Source organism: Acipenser ruthenus, chromosome 24 (assembly GCF_902713425.1).
Source record: "Acipenser ruthenus chromosome 24, fAciRut3.2 maternal haplotype, whole genome shotgun sequence".
In the NCBI taxonomy this organism is placed as follows: domain Eukaryota; kingdom Metazoa; phylum Chordata; class Actinopteri; order Acipenseriformes; family Acipenseridae; genus Acipenser; species Acipenser ruthenus.
This window is the reverse complement of record NC_081212.1, coordinates 23,798,205-23,825,928: the sequence shown is the minus strand read 5'-3', so window position 1 is coordinate 23,825,928 and position 27,724 is coordinate 23,798,205. Positions and strand designations below refer to the sequence as shown.

The window sequence follows — 27,724 nt, the reverse complement described above, 5'->3', positions numbered from 1 at the left end:
ACATACAACACAGTGTATGAAAACTTTGGTAGGATCTACAATAACTGAACTAATCTTCTCTGTTCAATAATAAACTAACATTGCTGATCATGGCAGATAAACGGTTAGGGTGGATATGTGACGGGCAGATACACGACGGATTACTGTATTTGGAACCACTGATTCAATGTTTTTTTTTTTCTTTATGAGAAAACACAAAACAAAGCTACAGTGATTTCACCAAAATTTCAATTTCTGAATTGGAAAGAAAAAATCTATACCATATTTGAATTTTTTTTTCAATTTTATTTTGTGACATGTATGCAAAAAGATCAGTTTTATCAAAGTACATTTTTTTTAAACCACACATTTTCTGCAATATGTGTTTTATTTGCAATAATTTTAAGTAAACATAACAGCAAGGCACAAAGGCCAATGCAGATTAAATAGATGTGATGGCCTGGAAAATAGCCTTGATAAACATGTGAATCTACTAGCTATATACACTGGCTAGCACTGTACACATTATCAAAAAGTACAAATGTTCTGTATAGGTTGTATCAAAAACACTGAAATTCAAAAGTGGATAATTTGAATAAAATAAGATAAATATTTTAAATTAGCCATTCTTCAGTAAACAATAAGGGCTGGATTCTGGTTCAAAAGAAAAACAAACACATACTACATGTTCAAAATGCATGTGGGAAGAGATGCACAAGGAAGTACAGCACAAATAGAAAGTTCACATGAAAAAAAAGTCAATATGACTACAATTAAATATAAATCTCCAAAGTAATTTATAAAATTGAGTAATATGGGAGATAAGATATTATAATATTTTTATATATATATAGAATGCATGAACACAGTACAGTCATCATCCACCTTGATTTTTTGTTTCAGCAACCACTTCAGCATACTTTTAAAAACACACATTTGAATGTGCCGTTCTCATACAGCAGCTGAAGCTTACCAAGCCCTTGCACGCCATACTGGATTTATTACCAGGAACGAAACACTCCCATTCAAAAATAACCCCTCATTCATTTACACATCTGTTCTTTAAAAACCTATCAAGTTTCCAAGTCCATCACTTCTTCCCTAAATGTACCTGATTAGAATTTCTACCTTTCTGCAATACTAAGCTTTCTGATCAATGAGTATATTCTATTATTATTATTTTTATTATTAATGTTTAAAAAAGAAAACAACAATATAACCTTTTAGAATTGAGCCAACCAAATTGATTCCCAATTGTTCTCTGATTATTTTAGTTGCCTTTAACTATGTTTTAAATATTGTTATAAATATGCAGTTAATTCTTATAAAAGTTAAAGTCATTACTTGATTTAAGAGCACACCACACATTCTGAGCAGCAGCTGCATTACACTGCATTCTGAGGTAAAAGTAACAAACACACGTATGCAGACATACAGACGTAGAATCTCTTCAGGAATCAAAATATTATTAAGCTGCATGGACTGTACTTCTTGTGTGTTGAGAATGGCAGAGAACAGGAATAAAAGGGTGGCAGTATTTTAAACATTTTTTAACGTTTGATGTGTAACTAACTACACTAAGAATTTAAATTACTGGTACAAGTAACAGAGGCTTGGGAATACTGTGAATTATATCATCAACTGACATTACTGCTTTAAAGAATACATGCTACATAATTTGTAAAGAACATTTATTTTTCTATCTTGCCTTTCTTTTAAGCAAACTGATCTGTTTGCTTTGTAGTCATTCTGCAGTGCTGAATTTTAAATGATTCTCAAAAGGAAAAAAAAAAAAAAATCCTTGCAAGTACACCAGGGAATACTTTCAAAAGCAAATGCCTTCATTTTCTTCAACCACACCTTTCAACCAATCAACTCATTTTAGTTCTAAAATCTTAAAACCTGAAATTTCTTTGGGGTGGGGAGGGAGCTGAAAGAATGCGATACATGCTACAAAATTATACCATGTCTACTTTTAAAATATATCTCACAGATCAGCATTATAAGAAAAGAAAACATAGGGTGTTTACTTGTACCATACTTTAAAGCTGCTTAATTTGTTTCCGCTCTAAAAAGGGTAGCAGCTTGTCTGTTTTCACGCTTATTGTTCAGGACCTCCACTTTGCATTGTCTTTAGAAATGACATTCCATGAATCCGCATGTGAGCTACGTATGCAGATTCGTCATCAAAAGTCTTGCTACAAATGTTACACTGACGCTCCATTATTCCTTCCTCTAAGCTAGTGTTGGTCTCCCCAATTGCATCCGTCACTCCCCCTTTTTCATTGTCTTTTACGGTCTGAAAGTTTTCATCCTCCTCCTCCTCCTCTCCCACTGCCTCTTTAACCTTATGGACTATGAAGAGATGCCTACTGAGAGACATCTGAGATGTGTAACACAGGCAACAGTGCAGGCACTGGAAGGTGGAGTTGTCTGTCTTATGCTGAGGTATGTGTTCCTGGAACTCTGTAGCATTCTCTGTCGAGTAGCCACATTTTGCACACCTGTACTGTGGTTTCAGTTTTTTTGCAGGTGAGACGTCGGACACAGCATTCTCAGCCCCTTCCATATTGACATCTTCTGCGGTTCTTTTTGCCACCAACGACTACAAAAGAGCAACAGGTTGATATCAAATGATTGAAAAAAAAGTGGCATGTTAAACTTTTTAAAGGCAGCACTACAGTTTAAAGCAAAGTGCAAGAATTACAGAAACTCATGGTATTTTGCAGTTTGAACTTCAGATAACCGCGTACAGAGCACCATGTGATATGTATATACCTTTTTAACTTACGGACGCCTGCTGTAAATTAACCTGCACGGTGTTAAGAAGCTCCTCCTACGTGTACAACTAAAACTATACAGTACTACAAGTTCACTCCCACTTTTAGCAAGACTATAGCCCACTGACAAAAAAAAAATCTTAAGGATTAGGTCCAGGGTGTACTACTATGGTTTGTATAATTGATGTATTACAATGCTGACTATTAAATGTTATACGAATTAAAAACAATACAAACAAACAAACAAAAATAAAGTTACCTCTGAACTTGTTTTGCTGCTTTTCTCCGGAGGGGCTAGCCTTGACATCTGGCTGAAGTCTGGGTTTTTAATCCCATGCATCAGACTAATATGGTTCTTCAGCATGAAGTGTTTAGTAAAAGTAACCTTTTCATCGGTGCAATACCTTTTAACAAAAAGAACCGAGGGAAACATTTTTTTTTCCCCAAGTAAAGCAAATTCTTTGGCATTTGTGATATTAAAATACAAGATCAGGTTACATTTTCATGAAAAGTGTAAATAAAAAAAATCATGCTGAAATAATTTCAAACTTGTTGAAGTGCTTTATGACAGCCTTCTACACTCACCAGCAGGTGTAGTTTTTTTTCTTGCCATTGTGGTCATTGCGTATATGACGTCGCAAACTGGTAGAAGAATTAAACGACCGGTCACACTGACGGCACGGGTACCTCTTCATTGACTGTACAAATAAAATAAATAAATACACTTTTTAGTAGTAAATTATAGAAATGTTATACATACAGATATTAAACACATACAGAGTTGGAGCTCTTTGTTTAATGGAAAAAGTATAAAATACTAGGACATTTCTTTGACAGATGTATTAACAATATATAAAGTATATTATGTATTTCTTTATTCATGAAAAGTACATAACCGTGGCCGACATCCACATTATGACCTGCCCTTACCATGTTTCATCATAATTGGATAAGCTGTTCTCTAGATGCATATAATAATAAGTGTTACATATCGCGTTGAAAGCAGCAAACACCTTATTTTTATCCACCAACATGGGATGTTTAATTAACTGTAACATTTGTGTCACACCTATTTTAGTCAAATAGTTACAAAAATCAAAGCAGCATAATACTGATGACAAAGTACCATCTGTGCCTTAATTTAGACCTGCCTGAGTTTCAGACCCTTTCAAAATGCCCCAGACAAGGACTGTTTTATTGTTTCATGAGGTACAAACACGCAATTCAAAACCCATTGACGTTTATAAGTGTAATATAAAATGCTGAGAAAATATTCTACATTAATATTATAATGCAGATAAAATCATTTAAAATGTATGTTACTTCTTAAATGTGTGAGATGTGTGAAATATATGAAATATATATATATAAACTGCAAGAGACATTGCATCTTAGTAAAGCTCCTTACCCTTCCATGACTCTTCTTCATATGAGACACAAAAGTTTCCCGGTCCGGGAGCCAGTGTAGACACTCCCCACAGGTCCAGCCAGCATTCTTTAACTTGATCTTGCTCTCTGACTTATGCACAGAAGGGGTGTCCACAAGGTGCTTTGTAGTGCTGTTAGACCTGGGCTGTCCAGTTGATGGTCTTGCTTCCTGGCTCTGTGAAACAGTCTCAGACTTTTGTCTCAAAGTTTCAGGTACCTCTGTTTGCTTTGCAACGCCATGGGCACCCTGAAAAAGGGCTTAAATGTAAATACTGTAGGAAAGAAATATGGGTTCAAGTTCTCAATTACATTTAGATAATCTATATGAGCTAATAGCACAACTCCACATTTATGGCTATATTAATATGTCAGTATGTGTTTTAGTATTAAAGGTTTTTTTTTTTTTTTTTTTTTTTTTTTTTTTAAGAGTATGCAAGCTACTTAAAATACAGAAAATTGCTGAAACATTTTTTATGAAACATCCACTGTTGCAAAAAAATAAGTTGCTCAAAATTTTGTGGTAAAACACGCATTACACTACTAACATTAATAATATAATTTTTAAAACACTAATATTATAAATAATCAGTAGAATTACTGAGAGAAGTAGACTCAATCAGCATTGCTTAACTAAAAAAAAAGATTACATATAGCCACTGATAGTGTGTACTGATTCTAGTGGAGTTGCAGTCTGTTACAAACCTTGAAGTGCTGCATCAACAACTGTTTGTGCATGAAGACAAGCTGGCATTCAGGGCACTTGAACACACAGACAAGCAGCTTATTGGTGTCCTGACAGAAGTGGTGGAACAGCAGCTGCTTCTTGTTAAATACGGTTTCACAGGAACATTTATAGATCAGCCTGGAATGTGAAATACAGTCGTGTTCAGGCTCATTTTAAAGCTGTAAAAGATACATTCTACTTCACTATTAAAATGTTTAAAATGGTGATTACCAAAACAAAATCATTTAAAATAAATTAATTATAAAAAATTATTCTGGATCTAATTGCTTTCATTTGTTTTTGGAAGATATCTCCCCACCCCACCAGAATCGTCATCATAAGTAAATACAATTATTTTTAGTATGTGCTTTTTATAATTCAACAAACTAGATTTCCTAGGAGGTTTTCTTACTATATACAGTGCATTCCATACTGATAAATGGATTGCATCTTTTGAAAAATACAAATTCACATTTGTTGATTTTGTTTTTATTGTTAATAAAACACTATGGGTCAAATTTTCAAGGCTTTTTACTCCAAATTTGCTGGCAGCATGATTTTGGTCTGAAAGGCAAAAACATCAATCTAAAATAATTAGAAACAACTTAAGACCAATTACAAGCTACCACATTAACCACCCACGTTGTTTTTTTCTTGTTTGCTAACTTAATTGGATGCGTTTTCCTTTCTGAAAGAACTGTGCTAATGACAAATAAGAGAAGTAAAACGGGCCGTACAGCAGGTACTAAAATGGTTCGCAAAGCTATACGCAACTATTTCCACGTATTTAACTTACTGGGGAGATGCTTCGGGAGGCGGATGTTTGCTCTTTTTGATGTGTGAGATAGTGCTGTCCGCAGATTTAAAGGCCACTGGACAGACTGAACACTTATAGAACTCTTCACAATGTTTTTCCTCAATATGATTCTTTAGTACATAAAACGACATGAACACCACATCACAATGAATACACCTGTTGACAACAAAGCAAAACAATTTAAAAGGGAACGTGACTATCATATGCAAATCCAACTTTACATACAATTTCATAGAACACTTTACCTACTTTAAAAATGTAAATTATTGTTATCAATGTAACAGCGCATCACTGTTACTCTTGCTTAACTAAGATTTCATCCTGTTCCATTAAAATGCAAACCCTTTAATATAATGCAAACTGCATGCACGTTCTAATAGGGCTTGAGTGCTTCAAATCAAATTCCCCATGTCCTCTAAAATGTATAAAAACAAAAAAACATTAAAAGGAGATTATTCTCCAATCAAGCTGTGAATCTCATTCACAAGGTCTGTGTCCGTCATTTTGTGTCGTAAAAACATTAGCTGGAAATTGAGAATGCTCTACACAGAATCTGTTGTGGATTCAAGTCCCTGGTGTACGTCTGTAAACCTTTTTAATGTGGAGCAGGGCTAATGAACAGAAGAGGGACATTACCATGGTTGAAAATCTGAAAGACTACATTAACATTATTATTATTATTATTATTATTATTTATTTCTTAGCAGACGCCCTTATCCAGGGCGACTTACAATTGTTACAAGATTAACATGCAGTATCCCATCTTCCTGGTGTTCCCTCTAACACACCATCCAGCCCCACTTGATACTTACTTATAGCCAACCTTGCGTGCATAGTGAAGGCAATTCTCCTTGACATGTGTCTGGAAATCTGCTGATCGGCTCACAGCACCACACTCAGGGCAGGAATATGGAGACTTGTGTGCATGGGTTCGTTGATGAGCTGCGTAGCTGCACTTATTAGGTAGCATCATCATACACACTTGGCACGTCTATGCAAGTAAAAAACAGATATAGTTCTGAGAAGCAAATCTTTGTATTTATACTGCTGAATTACACAAAATGTTTTGACAACTGTAAAACAATGCAATTACAAAGTAATGGCTTTAGATATGCTAAATAAACCTTTATCAGCTTAAGTGGTTGTTACTAATGAATCCATATATCAAAGCTGCCAGCTAGTCTTTTTTTCCTAGAGTATTGTGAAACATCCCATGTTGAAAATATAAATATGAATTTCCTTTCTTAATTTGTAAGCTTGTCTGTTCATCACCAGTACTATAAAAGAGGTGCAAACTGAACTGCATCAATTTGTAGAGCAGAGATAAATACATGTGTCAAGCTACAGCTTTCAAATTCTCTAAAACAACTGAGTAAGCCTGAGAATTGAATAACTCTTAGGTAGACTGTACAAAGTTTACACCTACCAATCCTTCAGTTTCCTCAGAAAACCTCTGGTAATGACCTGCAAGTGATGGGTAATCCGAGACTTGCTTGTTACAATCAAGGCATTTGAGTCCATGCCGAACAATTTTCTCAGAGTATAAAGGCATGACTGGCTCGTTGTTTGGGGCCATCCCAGGAACAGGCAAGCCAGCTAAGACAGATGTGGGGGCAGAGGTCACAGAAGAGTTTGCAGGAGTGGATACAAACATCTGGTCAGGAGAGATGGGTTTCATAAAGACCTGGGAACACTGCATGACAATACCTTTGCTTTTGTGCTCCCTGGCATGAGCCAGCAAGCTACACCTGTTGAAGAAAAGCAGCGCCTTTGCGCAGTGAGTGCATGCCACTTTAATGTGCACACTTCTCCTGCCATAGTGCTGTGCCAGACTCTTCTCCAGTCCAAAGGAGTCCCCGCATTCCAGGCAGCGATAGCCACGGGCAGGCAAGCAGATGTTGCTTTCCGGTGGGGGGTTTAAGTTCGGCACGTAAACCGGCACTGGATTGGCACCATTCAAAAGCCTGTTTAAAGCCCCTACTGCTGCATTTGGGATGACAGGGGACACCGCTGGGGCAGCTTTCTTCACCTGATGCACCAGTGGGACTGTGCTGCACACCACCTGTGTGGTTAACTGTGGTTGCCTCTGACGCTGTGTAGTGGACCTTGCAGTCACTGAAGCAGCAACACTGTGGGGAACCAGGTTTAAGTTAGCAAGGTGGACTGCCTTTGGAAGGAGGTTAGTATTTGAGGCACTCCCCACCTGAGCAGCTGCAGCCTTCTGTTTTTTTTGCTGCTGCTGGACCACGTTTACAACCCTCATGATGGCACTGCTTGCATTCTGAAACGACGATGAAGGCAGAACTGTAGCCTTCTTCTTAACACCCCCTTCTGGTCTGACATTAGTTACCTGCTGGCTTAAGCTGGGTGAAGCAACCGTAGATGTGTTTTTGTTATTAGTTTTGTTCTTTCCATTCTCAACAACAGCCACTCCAGTACTAATGCAAGAGGGAGGTGTCGATTTAAATGTCAAGTCTTCAGAAGATTGATATTGGGAGGGTGACGATTCAGGAGACTGCAGCTCCTCTAGTTCGGAATCCGGTAACACACTAGTGACAGTTCGCTTGATTTGACCAGAGGACGTCTTGATTGTTTTGATTCTGACTCTCGGGATGGCTAGAGGTGAACCTGCAGCCAGGGAAGGAGATGCTTTGCCACTGCTGTCACTACAAACACTCATCGGACTATCTAGTTGCTTATAAGATCTCTTCACAACTTCCAAAGGACTTCTGGGACTCTTAGGTGATTTGGGTATTTTGGGACTAACCTTGACAGCTTCCTTGATAGCCACTGAAGGCTCTCTGGGGACGGGCAGTTGCTCTTCTTTTGTAACCTCAGCTACCTTTTTGGCATTGAGCGCTGCTAAAGCTGCTAGACAAGAGGACAGTTTTGAGTTTGCAGATTTGATGCGCTGGCGAGGAGGAACAGAAGAGCAAAAGCTAGTCTCAGAGACAAGAGTATTCTTTGGCTCACCCAGATTATTACACTGCAGGTCACCCAAAGGAAGCATGGCTGTGCCAAGAAAGCTGTTGTTTTTAGCATGGTCATTGGTAGTGTCTTTTGGCTTTATCTCTGTTCTGGACTGTTCTGACTTGCTAATTTCCACCTCCTTTTCCTTGCTGCTTCCAGTCTCAGTCTTGGGTTCTTTTTTGGAGCACTGATCAAACATACTGAACTCTGGTAACTTTCTCTGATTGTCCAACACAGAGTGTTCTGCAGATACGAACACAGAAGCAGCAGGGAAGTACGGTCTCTCTTCTTGTTTTGGTCGCTCCTCTTTTTCAGAATCCTCTGGTTCCGGGCTGGAGATAGGACTGAACTGAGAGAAGGGTGGCATACGTTCAGTCTTATGGTCTTCAGTTCTGTTGGAGAAACTCCCTGAGTTACCCCCATTCATGAATGAAGATTCAAATTTTCCATAGCTGTCCTGCCCCATGTTATGAGGATCAGGGGCCACTTCAGAGCTCTGAAATCCATTCTGCAAAAAGCTGTGCCCAAGGGGATTGCCGTCTTTCTCAGAGCTGGACTCGGAGGACTCCTGGCGGCTTGTATTCTTCACAATCACGCTCACAGCTGGGATGTCAGGGACAGGCACTGCATGGTGCATGGATATATTCTCCTCCATGCACATCCCTGCTGGCTTTAGATGACTATCAGCTTCATCGTTGCTTGTCTGGATAGCCTCCTTGGCATCCAAGCTAGTGGCATCAGGGATGTCAAAAGCAGCCAGAAGGTCATCGAAATCTGGGGTCTTCATGTCACCCATGTTTGCAAACCTAGAAAAACCTGCATTAAAAAAAACAGAACAAATCATTACAATATTCACATGTTTTATAGTTCAACAATTATGTACAAAAATAAACTGTAAAATAACTTTACTACCCAAATAGTCTTTTGGTTAGTTGGTCGATGAATAAAATGAAAATATACGTAACTGCATGAAGTGACGATTGTCGTCTTTGATTTTTAATTTTGATAAATCTTTTGTGTGCGTTTCTCTTTGCCAAATAAGTGAATAAGCACAGCATTACAGTAAGGGGGAGATAATAACTGTTGGCTTTACTCCAAGGTTTGTAAGAAAAGCAGGGTGAATAGTTGCCAAGATATAATGTGCTTGCATGTTTTTGCATGTTTTAAGCTTATGAAGAGCATCCATGGCACCTACTGTATGAATTCATCAAAGCTTTTTACCCCAAAAAAAATAACCCTGTAGGTAGATGTACTTCAACATCCTTAAATTAGCATATCCTGGTTTCTCCTTAGTTTTGTAGCATTACCTTTTTTAGTATTCCTTTTACAAAAGGGTCAGTGTATCATCTTCACTTCATATGATTGCTATACATTTTGATAAAAATGTGTAATAAATGGTGGCATTTGTTCAGTATTTTCTGTAATTCTATTAATATACTTGTTGGTAGTAGATGCAATTATAAGGATTTCACATTGCTTTTTTTGGTACTATTTATTACCTTCATTTAGCCAAAAACCTGATTTATGTTGTCGACTTATTTATGCATCCAACAAAAAGGCACTGCAAATCCCGATAATCATATAAAATATGTATGAATAACGTATAACGTATCTGAAACAAAAACACACGGGATATGTGACAAAACACCAAGTTATCAAAAGTACCCAGCCATTTAAAGTGGAGATATCAAAAACACAAGCCAAGTTTCAAGAAACCATTGGGGCAAGCTTGCCCAGCACAAAGCAAATAGTCATAACTGTAAAGCGGTGGGGGTCAAGGTTGCCCCAATTGTTCCTACTAACTTGGCTTGTGTTTCTCATTATTCGTATAAAAAAACACACCATTTAAATCCACTCCCAACAGGCTTTTTGCTAGGGAGCTGACGTCACAGCCCTGTGACTTTTGCTAGTGCATTGCTGCTGCCACAAGTGAACACCTTGCTGGCTAAAATAAAAACCGCTTCAGCAGGTAGATATTTAATTTGCTTTGTGTTATTGTGCAATGCGTGTGTATATGATAACAACAGTACAATATTAATGCTTTGTTTTTAATTGTTTTGTATATTTTTGTTTGTGGTGTGCAGTACAAAATAAAACGAACAGTAATTCTAAGTGCCTATGTATATTGCAGCTAAGGCATGCGCAGTTACAGTAAAAATGGGGAGCCAACTGCACGACCGCAATATATCTGAATCCACAGTATAGCGAGGGGCAATATAACGAGGGGTGGGTGTGTGGGTGTGTGTGTGTGTGTGTGTGTGTGTGTATATATATGTGCACGTTAAAGTTATGTATGTTCAATAAAATACTTTTTTTTTTTTTTTTTTTTTTAAGTTTGCAATACAAACCCTGTGTGAGAATCGAACCCAAGACATGGGTCCAATGCATCTTGCAATGCAGATGCCCTAGCTTTCACGCCACAAAGTTTATACTTCCATTTCATTTGCATTTGTATTGCAGTAAAGTTACAGTTTTTAACATGTAACAAGACAAGATTTTGTAAATAATGATTATGTCATCTGATTTTGCAAACTATTATAATAAGCTTGATAATAATATAATATCTTTATTTTTATACAGCGCCTTTCATAGTGGACCACCATCACAAAGTGTTTTACAGAGGTAGGCTGTGAACTGTGCACTTACAATAGGACATTGATTTAACATCCACAGGATGGAGCACAAGGAGGTTAAGTGAATTGCTCAGGGTCACACAGTGAGTCATTCAGTGGCAGAGGTGGGATTTGAACCAGTGACCTTCTGGTTACAAGCCCTGGACCACACTGCCTCGATCCGATTTAGTATACTATAACGTTTTCATGTTTAGGAAGAATACTCAGGGAGATGGTGTTGAATTCACAAAATGTTTGTTTTATCTGAAACTACCACTTTCAAGCTTAAACAAACCAGATTTCTTCTGCGGGCCCTCATACAGCTTTTTATGGAGTTTCCCGTGCAATAAACAGGAAATTCAAGATGCAAATTATCTGCATTTCCATGAAACAGAGACCCACTTTTATGAACTAAAAGGTATTGTTAAAAGGCTTCTAGTTCTTTTTTTTTTTAACTAATATAAATGATTTACATAATTGAAAAAATATAAAGAATAATATTACAAATCCCAGAAAGCTGTGCCAGATTTTCAACTCAACTGTGGGGTTTTTTATGTACTAACAGAAAACCCTTTGGGCAACAGCATATATAAAACAAAGATGTAAATCTTACCAGCAACCGATATGCAAATTAAGGAGTGAACTGTACATTCCAGTCAGGCAGTCACAGAAAATACAACATAAAGAGACAACAGAGAAGAAGCCACATGATACACAGCATCTTAGTTACCCAACTAAAATTATAACTGAGGAAAGGGACACATCATTTTGTTAGTATACATTAAGAAACAATGGATTTGGTGTAAACAGATAAACCTAATTACTGTTTCCTCTCCTGGCCCTGACATAGTCAAAAAACATCAAAAAGTATGGGGTTCACCTACATGCTTGGGTTTTCAAGCTAAATTTACTAAGCTATGGAAAAGAATGTTAAACATGTCATCATCTAGAAAACTTGCACTGGGCAGTCCTAAAGCAGCCACAAGAAAATCTGTTTCTGTTTCGGCTATACATGCTATAGTAGCATCACTACCAAACTACCAAACATACCACAGGGATATGTCAGCAAGTATTCTGTAAGGCTTCAACATGATGCCCAAGATGTGCCAGTTGACAGGACTTGATAGTGCACAATGAAGCCAGTATAGGCCAAGGTCAGTAACAATACAGGACTTCCTCTTTCCTTCAGCATTCGGAGTTACTCTGTATTCCGACATCTTCTCACTTGTGAGCTGCACTACAAAAGAAGAAACGCTAAGTGCAAATTGACCTTGTGTCAGAACTAAGTTTCCCATGCTTACCACAGAGAAAATGTATTAAGTAAACACTAAAGAGCAACAAACTACGTAAGCAATTGGATTTTCTACTTTAAGTTATTTTGATTGTCACTGTCACTTAATTAAAATGGGGGGGAAAAAAACAACTAGTAATTTCATATCATACCCTGCCAGCAGGATTCGTCTTCTATGGGGCCGGGTTAGTGTATGCAATGTAAATAGAACTACAAGAGAGCAATTATACAAAACCTTTACAGTGAACAGCAATTTGAATTAAAATGATAAGCGGTAGCCTATGAGAAGTAATAGTATGTGATGACAGTGTTTAAAATTCCTTCATTCTTGATCTAATAATGTAGACACACCTTAATCTTATAACAATTAGTAAAAAGTGTAAAAACTCTAAAAGTTTTCAGAATAGTTTTTAAAAGCACAGACCATGAAAACTACATGGCAATCATACTTTGTACAGTACTGTATACATTAACAAAGGCTTTGCTTTTGTCCTTTAGACATTTTTTGTAGAAACTACATGCATCGCAAATAAACCTCCCCTGCGTTGCTGTCCAAGCATGCATAGACAGCGTTTTGCTAAATTCGTACTTGGCAGAATCCCCCATGGGCCAAACTGAAAATGTTGGTTGCCAATTCTGATATCTGTACAGGACCTACCTTAACAGGACTGTTTTAGACATTTAGTTCTCTAGAAATATATAAAAAATTGAAAAGATGTACAATATTAATATTACTGTCGCTGGTCTGTTTTGTTACAGTTTTCTTTTTCACTAATTAACACTTTCCAATCAAAATAATTTCCCTTTGAAGTATACACAATGCACTGTGCTCATATAAATGCACAATATTAACTGTGTTATTGGTCCTTGACCAGGCCTCCCCTTCCTAGGCTAATTAAACTGTATTAACAGTGTTTAGTTTGTTATAATTTTGTACACTATGTCAACAGAAATAGCATCATGTAGGGATGGTCAGTTCCAGGTTTTAATATGTGCTTGATTACCCCTAGTGTATTGGTAACAAGCAGGTGCGTCTTATTAAACTAGTGGTAAAACCAAGAATGGATCAAACTGCCATGCAATAGGAGTCATATTGCCATCGCTGTCATGAAAAAGCGCTAGCTGTCCTGGACACTAATTGACTAACTAGTTAAGCTTCAGATGCCTCAACAACAGTAATAAAAGTCGCATGTTGCACTTCTCATTGTTGTGGATGCACATGGATTTCTCAGTTGACCACTTATAATCATCACTGTGCAGTCTCGATAGAAAACGCAGACAACTAAGTAACTTCTAGTATAAACAAAAATAACCAATTGACATACAGTAAAAGAATCCCAAACCGTCACAACTCTGACTCAAAACAGACTACAACAGGTTTCCAAACTTTTATAAAATATACCCAAAAAATAAAAAAAACGTAACATATCGTAAAACTGTTTAAAAACAAATAAAATAAAATACTTACTCAAAATCAATAAATCTATATTCCCTTCCAATGTATTTGCAAATACAACACACGGAATTCATTCCTGACAACTCAAAAACACAGTGCAATAAACAGAATAGTTTCCTGGTAGTGTATTGAAATGAACAACAAGTGCCCAATATGATTTAGAATAGGAAAATCCGACGTGAAAGCGTAAATTATATGAAGAAGGAAAAAAATCATAAATGTACGAACCATTTGGATCCGGAGCATTCAGCGTGGGAGTTCTGCTGGGTCACGTGATCTCATGGCTGCGCCCCAGAATCGGACGAAAACATTTTCCAGTCAACTTGAACACTATGGTTTTGTCATTTTAGTTTATTTACTTTCATATTTGACTTATTCTACAACATAATAATTAGGCCTAGGCTATATAACGATACCATTTCAGCAGTAGAAGTATATTTCCCCGCCTCTCTATCTCGTCCTGTGTGTAGGGGGGGCCCAAGCAACACAAACAGAAACTAAGTAAGTTTTAGTCGTTTCAAAGGCTTTTGTTGTAAAACCATAATTAAAACAATGTAAACAGTGTTTATTAAACACTGAATCTGTCAACCCCCTCCCACCTGCCTTACAACCCCTCAGTTTACCACACCAACTTGCAGAACACCTTTTACAAATCTTTCGTCGAAAATAATAATAATCATTATTATTATTATGAACAATAATATAAATAACGATTGAAAGCAGAAATAAATGTTAATATAATATAAAAAGTTACGTCTTTTAACTAATTATCGTATTATTGTGATTTTTTTTTACCCCTTCTCGAATCTCGGCCTTTCCTAGCGCTGTTGCTCTGCGGACTTTACCTTGTCTTTTTATATTGTCTAAGATTAACAATAAAAGCGTAACGTTGTCTATCTTGGTACTGCATGAAGTATGACTATTCTTATTTGCCTTGGAATTTTTTAAATATGCATTTTGCTCCCAGTTTCTCTTCTTTCAGTCCTTCCTGTGTGTCTGTCAGATTCGGCTCAGTGATGCTGTTTCGCTCAGGACCCCCTCAACCCAGAAATCACGGGCTGCCTGACAGCCAACTGGCAAACACAAACATCCTCACAGTTCAGTGCAAAAGACAGGTTTTACATGTGGGACGCACTGGTCTGCATACATTTAAAACGAATTATGACTATAGAGTTGTATGTGACATTGAATCTCACGACTTGTTCAGCTTATTTCACTGGACAAATCTGTGAGTGTGTTGGAATGGCTGCAAAACGGTGGTTGCTCTCTGTGGCGCCTGATTACAAATGTCTGTCCTGTAACGTTACAGAATGTCTTAAAAGCTCCAGTGCCATTTCAATTGATGAAAAAAAATAGGTGGCATTAAGAAACTGTAAATAAAATATGTTGTTTTTTTATCTTTATGCGGGTTGTTTCTTCTCTCTGGTAACTCTCGGGCATTTACAAAGTCTACTAAAACTGAAAAAACAAAATGAGACTATTCGCCCCACATAGAGAGAACATGTACGCTGGTTTAGTGCAGCGCTTCGATTTGGGTTGGAAACCGTTGTTTTCTTGTCAAATAACACTCGGTCCTTAAAGGTGTAACCGCTGATGTTTTTTTCAATGACATGCTTTACTCTGTTAGCTTTAGTTTTATTTTCACAGCTCCCCTTATCATTGTGAACTTAAACTTTATTTTATTTATTTATTTTTAAAATTTTAGTACATCAGTTTAAAAAAAAAAAAAAAAAAATGGGAGTATTAAAGAAATTTAAAGGCTCCTATAAATTAATACCCCAAAATGTCATCAACATCTGAAATAGTTTTGTGTCCAGAGGCTTAAATGATTACTTCAGTGAACACAAACTTTATAAGGGTACCTGTATGTAACTCATGAGTGCATTTTAAATGTTTACTGTTTGAGAAGATGACAAGCTGCAGCTGGGAAACTCAACAGTAGATGAATGAGCAGCTGCGCTCTACTGACTTCGAGAATACATGAATGTACCCAGTGGCTGCCGAGAACAGCTTGACAATGCCAGCATTTCCAAATTAAAATCGGCAATAAACTGTGAGCTTTCGTAAAAGTAGATGCCCTTTACTCTGAGGCCTTTAGTATTAGTATTACAATATTAAAAAGACACTTAAGACTGTCCACAAGAATGATATACAAAGATCCCTCTTTTATCTTTGCAAGAAAACAGTATGTTCTTGCTGTTTCTTAAGAGCACCATGTTTTTTTTGTTTTTTTTTTAATGTCACCTCCTTCCTGTTCAGAAGACTGGATCAAATATCTCCAGTTTTTGCAGCCGTGTGTGGCAGCACTTTAAATATAATTTATCGTAGGTGCATTTATTTCTGTTTTGGAGAGGTTTAAAACTCTCCAATCTGAATCAACTGCCAAAAAAATGAGACACTTCTGTGGCATACATTTATCGACACTGCGGAATCATCCTGGCTACTTGCTGGAGAGTTCCATCAGGTCAGCAAGCCTGCATCACATTTGTGTGTTATTTCCTCCCAAGCAGTTGCTTTATTAGTGACTGCCAACACTGGTATTAATTGAAAGTATGACAAGGTGACTAAATGTCACCAAGCAAGATTACAGTGGTTCCATTATACACTAAAACTAGTGCAAATACTGCACTGTAAGTAGAGAAGCATGCTTGGGAAGATAAACAAGTCTTTATTCCAAATCCTAAAGAAATTTGTATAGCTGAAATAAAACCCACATTTTCAAAGAAAGCCTGGTGCATGCTTAATTGCATATCTGTTTAATTCTACATTTCTTCAATAAATAATAAAGGCTACACAACTGAATTGCATTATTTGTGTATGAATGGCTGTTTTGTGGTTGAAAGTGATGTCATCACACCCTGAGTCTCATTCATCTAGTGCAAGATAAAACTAATCTGATACAGGTTAATTGTAATCGTCTTATTTCTGCTGTCCATCATTTTTAATTAAAGCTCTCTTTTTGTTATTATTTGATGCACTTGACAGGGAACCATCCTATTCAAGCATTCCACATGTCTGGATATACCCAGCATTGTTCTGCACACAACATTAGCAGATTGCAGTGATGAAACTCAATAGGGTATCTGATTTTACTAGCATCTCAACAGATTATACCTCATCTTCTAACCTTCCAAATGTATTCAGTTTTCACCCCACAAAATGAAGTTATTAACCTGGTAAATGCCTTCAGTAATGTCTTATAGAAAGTTTTTTTTTTTTCCTTAACCAAGGTCAGCACAAGTTTCTTTAATTTTTTAATAAGTGTATTAAATTATGTTCTAATTAAAATTGAAACCTTCTAGTGGAGTTTTATTGCATAAGAAAATGGTCAAATAGAACCAGATTTCTCCTGTTTTATACTGTACACCCATGTTAAAAATAACCTGATTAAATAATGGTTAAACCTGAAACTTTTAACAAAAAAATAAATAAATACAAAATACAAAAGGACTGGTGTAAATGACCAGTAGCTGAAAAATATTTAAAGCAGACTCTATATATAGAGAGAGAAAAGGGCTTGTAACCAGGAGGTCCCTGGTTCAAATCCCACCTCAGCCACTGACTCATTGTGTGACCCTGAGCAAGTCACTTAACCTCCTTGTGCTCTGTCTTTCGGGTGAGACGTAATTGTAAGTGACTCTGCAGCTGATGCATAGTTCACACACCCTAGTCTCTGTAAGTCGCCTTGGATAAAGACGTCTGCTAAATAAACAAATAATAATAATGCTAGTACATACATACTCAAATAGTGCTGGCTCAAACAGAGGGGATAATATTGCTGGTTAGTTCATAGTTAAGCATAATGTTTTTGTCATAACCATTTTTTTTCTTTTAATTACAAATATTTAGAAACCTTCAAACCGTAAGAAAGCGATTGATTAAACAGATGTACTTCAGTGAAATTTCAACCAAACAATGAACCAGCCAGTTGATATTCTCATAATATTTATATCCATTCTAGAGCACAAGATGTAATTGACCTTGAAATATTTCTGTTTACTGTTGTATCAAACAAGATCTCCATGGTAGCCTAAGAAACATTTTTTTTTAATAATTGGTTTAAAATGCTGGTCATTCAACATCATACAGTAATAATACTGGCCTCTTTAGTAAATAGAATAAAGCGATGTGCTTGCATATATATGGATGTATATTAAAATATATATAATCTACATTTCCAAAAGATTTTATTTCTGATATTTTTTAATATCCTTTTCGTGATTGTTCTTGTTTTCTGTTGTTGTTCCTGAGTTCCCTGAAAAATGACCAGCTCAAATCTACGGTTTAAAATCTATATAGAGATTCCCCATTTACCAGCCAACTGTTGAGAAGGCAGATTTCTCTGGCAGTGGGGTTTAAGAGAATGATTGCGCACAACAGAACCGGTTAGGGGGCTTTTAAAAAAGTAGTACCAGATAGTCATGATTGTATTGATTATTGATCCTCTATAATAGACAAACAAAGGTAGCTTTATATATACAAAAAACAAAAAGCCGCCGGTCACTCGGACCTTCTGGAAGACAATTAGCTGAAAGCACTGCCTCCAATTCAGATCAATTCAGACCTGGCCTGCTGGTACTTTAAATCATTCAGCACTGTGGCAGCAGGTATAAAAGAATTCAGTGACATGCCGCATTTACAGAGAGCCGTTTGGACATCAAAATAATATAATTAGAATGGTTAGTGCTCTTAAGGCCAGAAAACACAGAATCACAAATTGAACCGTCATCTATTTATACTGCCTCAGTATACTCTTGTTTCAGCATCTAAGGCCAATGCATTGATGCAGGGGTGCAAATCCATATTAAAGACAAAGAAACACTGCTGACTGTCAAACAGTTGCCCGACAATTTTATATAGTGGTGTAACAGTCTGATAAAATTGTTTGAATACACAAAGTTTCCTCTCTCAAGTGTTATTACCTCTTGCCTTATTGCTGCAGTTCCTTTGTTCCTTCCTATTGGCCATTGCTATAAGATACTGATTAGTTTAAGTAGCAGAAAAAGTCCTTTAGTAAAAATACAATTCTTTTTCAGTTTCTTTTTTTATATTACTTATCTTCTTGTTATGTTCAAAATTCCGTTAAATTAAACCACATCAGAGAAAAACAACAACAACAAGAGTTTGACAATAGCAAATTACAATTGAGAAACACAATGATCATTTCATGCTACTCTAGTGGAACATTGAATATTGTGATGTTTTTACACAATATGATTTTTTTTTTATCAGACATGATGCATTCTGCTGATCTGTATAACATGAATAAAATACAATCAAGGGACAATTCATTTAAGAAACTGCGCATTGGACTCTTTTTGTCACAATATCTGCTTGTAAATGTAATAAGTGGTTGCTTTGCTTTCACATAGATCGCACACATCACAGGGGCTAAGCTGTGATTGCTCCTGAGATCCCTATAAACATGTGCTGGAGGTCTGCAGGCAGTTTGCTCTGCAGATGAAGCTGTGCTACATTTCATTAACAGCCTGGGCAGTGTCACATTGAACCCACCAATTCTACACGTCTTTTTCTTTAGTTCTGCTTTTTGGTAGAAGGACGTCTTCTAAGTATCCAATTTCCTTGCATCTGCATTATTGCCAACTTTAATTTTACAGGAATCATGTGCTCCTGTGACCTGAAGATTGTGCAATCATTCAGCTTCAAAGGCAATTGATCCTCAGTTTCTATCAAGCATCTATATATTGCCACTCTTCTGAATCAATTGAAATCACAAATCCACTATATTTTGTAGCTGTGATGTGACACATTGGGGGCAGTTCTACTGTACATTTACCCTGTTTGACACCACAGGGAGAAAAAATACTGGTGGCTTGAAACCTGGTTCCAGGAGATCGGAAGACCTAGTTTGAGGCAGCTTTGCTGTATCAAACTTCAAGTCTTCCCTGGTGTGCCATGCAGTGGTCTGAAACTTCCAAACCACAGTGGCTTTGTGTTCCCTCAGCTTTAAACATTATAGTATCAGAAATGAAGTGAAATCAGTTTTAAAATTAAAGGTTCAATAAAGATTTGGCAACCTTAGATTATCATGTTCTAGCTAACTCAAAGATAAACAGTGAGTTATTACATTTGCAAACTCTTGCTTTGGATGACTCAATCTCTTATTAACTACATGCTTCTAGCGGCGTCAGACTGAGCCCTTCCTCCACACCAATAACTCCTCATTCACATGTCCACTGCATTACTAATTAAACCTGCTGTGACGTTTCCCATTTGGACATGAAACACGTAATATAAACCGTCAAGATTGCTGAAGCAACTACTAGCTCTTATCAAAGCTGTGCACCTTGACAGGATAATTAGTGACAAAGTTCCCTTGAGACAGCACAGTTATGCATGTCTCGCTCAATCCCTCGCTCGGGATTAAGACAGACGTTGGTTTACTTCACGGGCAAATTAGGCATGGTGGCACATTTCTTCAACAGAGTGACCTTTATTGCTTCAGCAAGAGCAAACTGACCAATCATTAATGCATTAAGACATTGTTGGTGCAAAATGTCAGTGTCATGCTGTGGTATCTTTACTTGGAGACGATAAAAGAAGAAAACTGCCTGCATTCTTAATCACACTGCTAAATGCCCAATAAAGAGAGAAAACGAATCATAACACCCATTTCGCTTTTATCTTTCTATTACGGCAAATTCTATCAGTTCATTTAATGGGACATTATCAAGGATCATCATGCCATTTGTATAGATGAAGTAGGCATCTTCTAATCTAACAGGAGGTCATTATCAACCATTGAAATGGTCTGATTACAATCTTCTAAGCCCTGCCATACTTTGAAGTATTTGTAGTGAAGTGGTTTGTTCATGATGCTGGGGTTTCTTTGGTGTTATTTCAGTGGTGTTACTAAAGGAAGCAGCAGAGGGTCAAAGGGTGTGAAAAGGAGCATCATTTTGCAGCAGATGAGACACCAAGTAATTTATATTCTGTAACATTGGCTGGCTTTTTTGTGTAAACAAAAGCTTTGACCCTTTACTGCTAGATTTATTTTATGTTGGAGGGGCATTGGTATAGCAGGGGGGCAAATTTGGTGCTACGGGGCGGGGGGGGGGGGGGGGGGGGGGTAGGGGTGCTTGATTAGAACGGGATTTGATTTCAAAATGATTTGCACCCCTGGTTTACCTTTATCAAAATGGGGTTGGATAATTCAATGTAATATACTGTAGATATAACAGATGACGAGAATCAATCATCTTCATTTACTGTTCATGCTGTAAAGGGTCAAATAAATGTCCTACTTCCTATTAGCATGTGCTACCGTATCAAAGGTGCCTATTGGATTGTGATAATCATCATCATTTAGTTCTTTATTCAGGATGAAAATATTTTACAAGTTAACAGCTTCAGATCAAATAGAAGATCAATTCACTTCACAAGTTTGTCTGATTGCAGCGACACCGTTGGACAAAAAAAAAGACAGTTAGACAGCACAGGAAGTGAAATAATGAGTAATCGTAACCAGCAGTCATTTCTAATTGTATAGTGTTGTATTTGAAATACCTGCAAAGAACCAAAAGATATAGTAAAAAGAAAAAAAAAGGATAAAGTAGTGAGACTCAATATACAGTTTCAATGAAAACTTCGGAAGATGTCTCTCAATTGAGCTTGTATTCCACTCTACTCATGTCCAACCTTGAAGCAACCTTCAAGGTGCGTTTATGGAGTTCCAGTTCTAAATAATCCATCTAATAGCTTTGCTCAAAACGATTAAAGTGATTTGTGTGTGTGCTATCATATAATTAGCTCATCCTTATTTTATTTATTCGTTTACCCTTTTCATTCGAGTGAGGGGCCAGGCTGACGGTTTTCTGATACTAATCTTAATGTCATCATTTCACCACATTTACAGGGGAAATGCTGGAACACACGGGTTGCTTTATCTTGCATGATGACAGCTTCCTTGATGCCTCTGCTGTTTGAGAAAGCCTTGCAGGAACTTCACGGATCAAAGATAAAAAGTTATTCAAATGCCAGGCACATATAGTGACATTTTACTGTATAGCATGGGGCGGCTATCAACCCAAACATAAACATAATTGCCTAATGAAATGCATTCAACATTTTTAGAACTCCATAGAACATGGAGACACACTTATTTAAAATTAATATTGTTTTATTACTTTTACTATTGCCAGCCGCTTACATACAGTAAATATATGTTTGATTGGTATAATGCCAATATAATTATTTTTAATATGTTCCTGTGCTTTTTAACAAGGCCAAAAAACATCTTATATATGGGTCCCCGAGGGGCTCATCTGGTAGAAGTGCAGCCACGTGGTGCGCAGAGTGAGTCGCACAGCGCAGGTTCACGTCCTGGCTGTGCGAAGTAGGCCAGTCTTCACTGGGGACTCCGAAGGGAGCGTCGCATTGACCCCAGGCGCTCCCGTGGGTTAGGGAGGTAAAACCAGCCAGGACTGTTTCTCCTCATCGCTCTGCAGCAAACCCTGCTGGCCAGGCACCCAGTGAGCTCAGAGCAGACACCTGCAGGACTGGCCTTTGTCCTCCAGCGCTCGGTAGATCACTGACATCCACTCTTGAGGTCCTGGGTGAAAAAGGAAGCTGGCTTGGTTGCGGGATCGGTGGACGCCCACTGAATCACTGGTCTCCATCGCCATGCGAGGAATTGCTGCAGTGAAGAGAAAAACGACTGGGCATTCCAAATTGGGAGAATATCAGGGGAAAAATTACAATTGGACACTAAATGAAATGCATCTAATATAGATTGTATTTTTATTTACTGTGTATCTGACATTCTAGATTTATTCTACGCTTCTCAGTTCAATGCAACATTAATTTCAATTACATAATAGCGAGCTCATGAGAGGAAAAACATGATACAAACGCTAGCCAGCAAAAGAAGAGTTTCAGCTGTTTCACTGAGCAGATTGTTCTGCTCCGAGCCAGCCAGTATATTTGGTATAATTATTCCAATTTAAGCACATAAAGCTCCCCAAATTGTCTTATATGGTATAAACAAGTCTGATATAAATTGCTGAGGGACCAAAGTATTATTTCCTATTGCCTTAATAGATTCAGCCAGTAGAAAATTGGATATTTCATGTATTTTGGGAATGTGCCCTGCCCTTACTTGTTAAGTGTTTGACAAATATGCCATACTTAGTTAAACATTTGTTACACATCATATAGTTTTTTGTCATTTTGCATTCATTGCTTCCTTCCTTCAGGCACTCTTCTGTTAGACAATGAAGTCTATATTTGGTTAGTTGCTGTATGTATGTATATATATATACAGCTCTGGACAAAGGTTTTCCATCACCCTATAGAATTAACTCATTTTGCTTCATAAAGTCGAGTGAAACCTGCTGAATAATGTTACGTTAACATATTGAATCACATACGGCTTTGCAGTTTTCCATATACTTAATGAAAAACTGACAAAAATTGAAAAAATGTGACATTTCTAAATCTAATATGAAATACTGTAGTACTAATATGATTTCTGGTGGACTTTTTTATTTTTATGTCTCAATCCTAAATTCTAGGTGATGCAAAGCGTTTGACCAGAGATGTAGATATGACTCAGATGACTCTAGTCTGTGCTGTAATGACTGTAGTCTGAGTTGTAATGACTGTAGTCTGTGTTGTAATGACTGTAGTCTGTGTTGTAATGTCTCTAGTCTGTGCTGTAGGACCTCTAGTCTGTGCTGTAATGACTGTAGTCTGTGTTGTAATGACTGTAGTCTGTGCTGTAGGTACTCTAGTCTGTGCTGTAGGGACTCTAGTCTGTGCTGTAATGACTGTAGTCTGTGTTATAATGACTGTAGTCTATGTTGTAATGTCTCTAGTCTGTGCTGTAGGGACTCTAGGCTGTGCTGTAATGACTCTAGTCTGTGCTGTAATGACTCTAGTCTGTGCTGTAGGGACTCTAGTCTGTGCTGTAATGACTGTAGTCTGTGTTGTAATGACTGTAGTCTGTGTTGTAATGTCTCTAGTCTGTGCTGTAGGGACTCTAGTCTGTGCTGTAATGACTGTAGTCTGTGTTGTAATGACTGTAGTCTGTGTTGTAATGTCTCTAGTCTGTGCTGTAGGGACTCTAGTCTGTGCTGTAGGACCTCTAGTCTGTGCTGTAGGGACTCTAGTCTGTGCTGTAGGACCTCTAGTCTGTGCTGTAGGGACTCTAGTATGTGCTATAATGACTGTAGTCTGTGTTGTAATGACTCTAGTCTGTGCTGTAATGACTCTAGTCTGTGCTGTAGGGACTCTAGTCTGTGTTGTACTGTATATATTCTTCTTTTTAAGTTATATTACAATTAGGATTATGTTTCTAGTTAACCTAAAAAAAAAAATAAAAAAAAACAGAACATTTTCTTCACTCTTAGTCCTAATAAATGCCACAGAGATACTATTTCTGCTTCCTGGTCTTTAAAGGCTATAACCTATTTGACACACTTTGTTGCCTGAGCATAAGTGATGCATAATTTCCATTTTTAAAAATGAATCATTTCATCCATTATATTATTCGGCCTGGGGACATTACGGCAATTGAAGTTCTAATATTAACTTTGATTTGGGTTTTATTAACTCATGGTGATCGTTACAATGCACTGGTGATGAGCTATAATTAGCAGATATATCTGTTGGAATCTAGAAGTGTGTCTGGAATCTTTATACAGTGATTAGCTTAGCAGATGGAAATAGGAGCATTTTACACTCTTCAACGTATGGGGGAGTTATGATGAGTAGAGGCTACTCAACAAGCTCAGTATTTTTGCAGCTTTACCATGGTTTTTCTATGGATTTATCATAGTTTACACTGATTTGCCATGTTTATTAATATGCTTTACCACACCTTGTTATTTTTATTTTTTTTACAATGCTTACATACAGCTATGGCCAAAAGTTGGCCATCACCTATAATTTTATGATTGAGACATTATTAAAAAAAACTATATGAATATAATTTAGATCCTTTATTTAACATCATGTAATCAAAGAAACTACAAAATGATATTGCAAAAGTCTGCCGGAAGCCAGAACAGTAGTACAGTATTTCATATTAGATTTCGAAATGTCACATGTTTCATTTTTTGTTTTTCATTAAGTATATGGAAACCTACGAAGCAGTATGTAATTCAATATGTTAACTGAACATTATTCAGCAGGTTTCAATTGTTTATGAAGCAAAATGAGTTAATTCTACAGTTAGATGCAAAACCTTTGACCATAGCTGTAGGGTGAATTAGTTCTGGTTGTCTAAATTTTGTTATCAAACACAATACAGTGAAATCAATTGTGAAAGGAAATGTGCTTTCATTCACTCTTTACATTGGATAAATGGCTGGTTGTGCAAATGGCATGTAACTGACAGCTTGCCAGTGAAACTTTGCATGCATTGATTCACTCAAGCAGACCAGCGGCAGGCCAGCACCAGTGCTAGTTCTTGTCCACCACCCCTCCCCACTTTTGTTATTGATGTCTGTTTTGATTTGGTCAGATCTGCAGCTAACTGCCTCTGCAATGCTCCGCTAAACACTTCAGCGCTCTGCAACCAGGAATGAAATTTCAGCCCTGAGTCACGGTCGCTGCCAAATTCACTGATCCTATCAAATGGCAAAAATTGCTTTGGATGTAGAACAAAATGCAATAGCACTAACTAGGTGGCTAGCAGTAAATAAGTGCTCAGTGCAGAACACAAAGAGCAATTAAGATATGTTTTAATGTTAATCAATTCAGAAAGCTGTAATTATATCAATCCGGAGTTTGAACTTCCAGCAGTGGACAAGTCACATTTATAGAATCTACAGGTAAGCCCCCAGAGTTAAAAGTAATTAGAAATATGGCTGCAGTTGTTCTTATCCTTTCACACAGCTGATTAAGAAGGCGTAGAAGAAGTAACACACCAGCCTTTTTAAGGATTATGAAGATAAAGCATTGAGATATGAGAGAAGCTTTAAAACAGCTTGCAGCCTATCATTGTGGTCTGATCCTGAAAGCTCTCAGATGCTGAGAAAGGTAGAACCGCATAACTATGTGGATGGAAAAAAAAATATATATTTAGAGTGCCCAATTATTTTATCCCCAATTTAGTATGTCCAATTATGTTTTCCCCCTCACCGCGGCAATTCCCCACGTAGCTCCAGAGAACCCACGACTGAGCCAGCTTCCTCATCTACACCCAGGAACTCGAGAGCGGATGTCAGCGAGCTACAGGCCTCTGGAGGATAAGGTCCATGGGAGTGCCAAGGCCAATGCGATTGTCACTCAGGAATTCCCAGCGAGGCCTGACGACTTTGCACAGCCAGGACGCTCCCCTGCCTCCCCTGCACTCCCCTAACTGTATGACTCACCCTGCACAGCACGCATCCATGCTTTTACCAGGCGAGCCAGACGGGGACCCCCATGGATGTTGAATCTTTATCCTCCCCACACCCCTGTATGCAAGATGTTGCATCTCAATGGATCCACCAAGCATAGTTAGGCTGTAGTACATTGATTCTATTTTCTAAACTGTTCGTGGGGAGCTGAAGGTAATTTTGACATAATGCCTGATAATAGAAAAATGAAGAAAAGTATTGCCCTTCCAAAGGTATCTGTCTTTGAGGGCTTGTTAACAGGTCACTATATCCTTTATTTTGACTTGAATTCTTTAGAGTGTGACTTTTCAACCATTTCTTCTGTTCAGGAACAGAATGTGCTACAATGAATTAGCAATAATAAGCATTCAAAATGTAATCTCCCAAACTGCTATAGGAATCAGTTTTATGGGCAAGAAAGGTCAATGTGCGCCAAGGTTTTCTCATTAGATAAAGCAATATTCCTTACAAGAATATCTAACAGAAAGATGTACAGTGCAGAAGATCTTTTAGATGAACAATATGTGTTAGCTGATTGTGTTCCGTTCTAGAGTGGAGGTGCACCTCTCTATTATTTATTGGACAGTAAGTTACTTAGTGTCTGCTTTGTGTAAATTGAAGATCCCATGGAATTGTCACCCAATATTAACCTGGGTTATGCTTCTGCTTCATGCACACCCTTATTGTGAATTCAGGAGCCATGGTGCATTCAAATCACTTCATCAGCATTTTAAGCACTACCCATTTGTCTGCTATACAAACCAGATTTTTTTTTTTTACTATTTATAACAGGTTTTAATCTCCTTTTATTTTTCATCTTGTTTTTTTTTTTTAGAAAAAGACACCAGAATATTGTAAGGCTAAAGTGCAATGCAGAAAATGTTCACAGGGCATTTAAAAAAACTAGACTTTATTTTTGTCCTTGCATAGCATTGACTCGTAATTGTCTGGTAACCTTTCCAGGTGGAACGGGGTAAAGGAGCTGACCGATTAGCAATTAATTCAGGCTTTCAGGTTTGTAGATGTCACATTCGCATCACTGATAAAAAAAGAAGGTAATTCATAAACAAGCGCACTGTGCTGTTCTCCTATCTCCACTTCTAAAACTATAGGTATGTAGAGAATTGACCTTTTCTTGAATGGAATTTTAATTTCAAATGAAAACTGAGGCAAAAAATGAGAAACAAACGATTTAATATGGCATCTTTAGGCTCTATCTCAATCAGTTTAAAGTAAATGCTGAAAAGGCCTGGTGTTCTCTCTGCCTCGCTTCGCCCACGCTACTCCACTACTCCGCTCGCTCCACTGGCTCCCGATCACCGC

At 37.5% G+C, this 27,724-nt stretch overlaps 1 protein-coding gene across 1 annotated transcript; it reads right to left on the bottom strand.

Moving 5' to 3' along the window:
- Positions 1-264: 264 nt before the first annotated feature.
- LOC117963137 (zinc finger protein 592-like) lies at positions 265-15,292 on the bottom strand. Its single transcript, XM_034902059.2, has 9 exons — positions 14,286-15,292; positions 7,155-9,514; positions 6,541-6,719; positions 5,708-5,884; positions 4,890-5,049; positions 4,168-4,434; positions 3,345-3,457; positions 3,019-3,163; positions 265-2,584 (listed from the first exon to the last, which is right to left on the bottom strand). Exons 2-9 carry the CDS (start codon positions 9,492-9,494, stop codon positions 2,081-2,083), a joined length of 3,885 nt encoding a protein of 1,294 aa, XP_034757950.2. The 5' UTR covers positions 9,495-9,514; positions 14,286-15,292; the 3' UTR covers positions 265-2,080.
- Between the last annotated feature and the right edge of the window lie 12,432 nt (positions 15,293-27,724).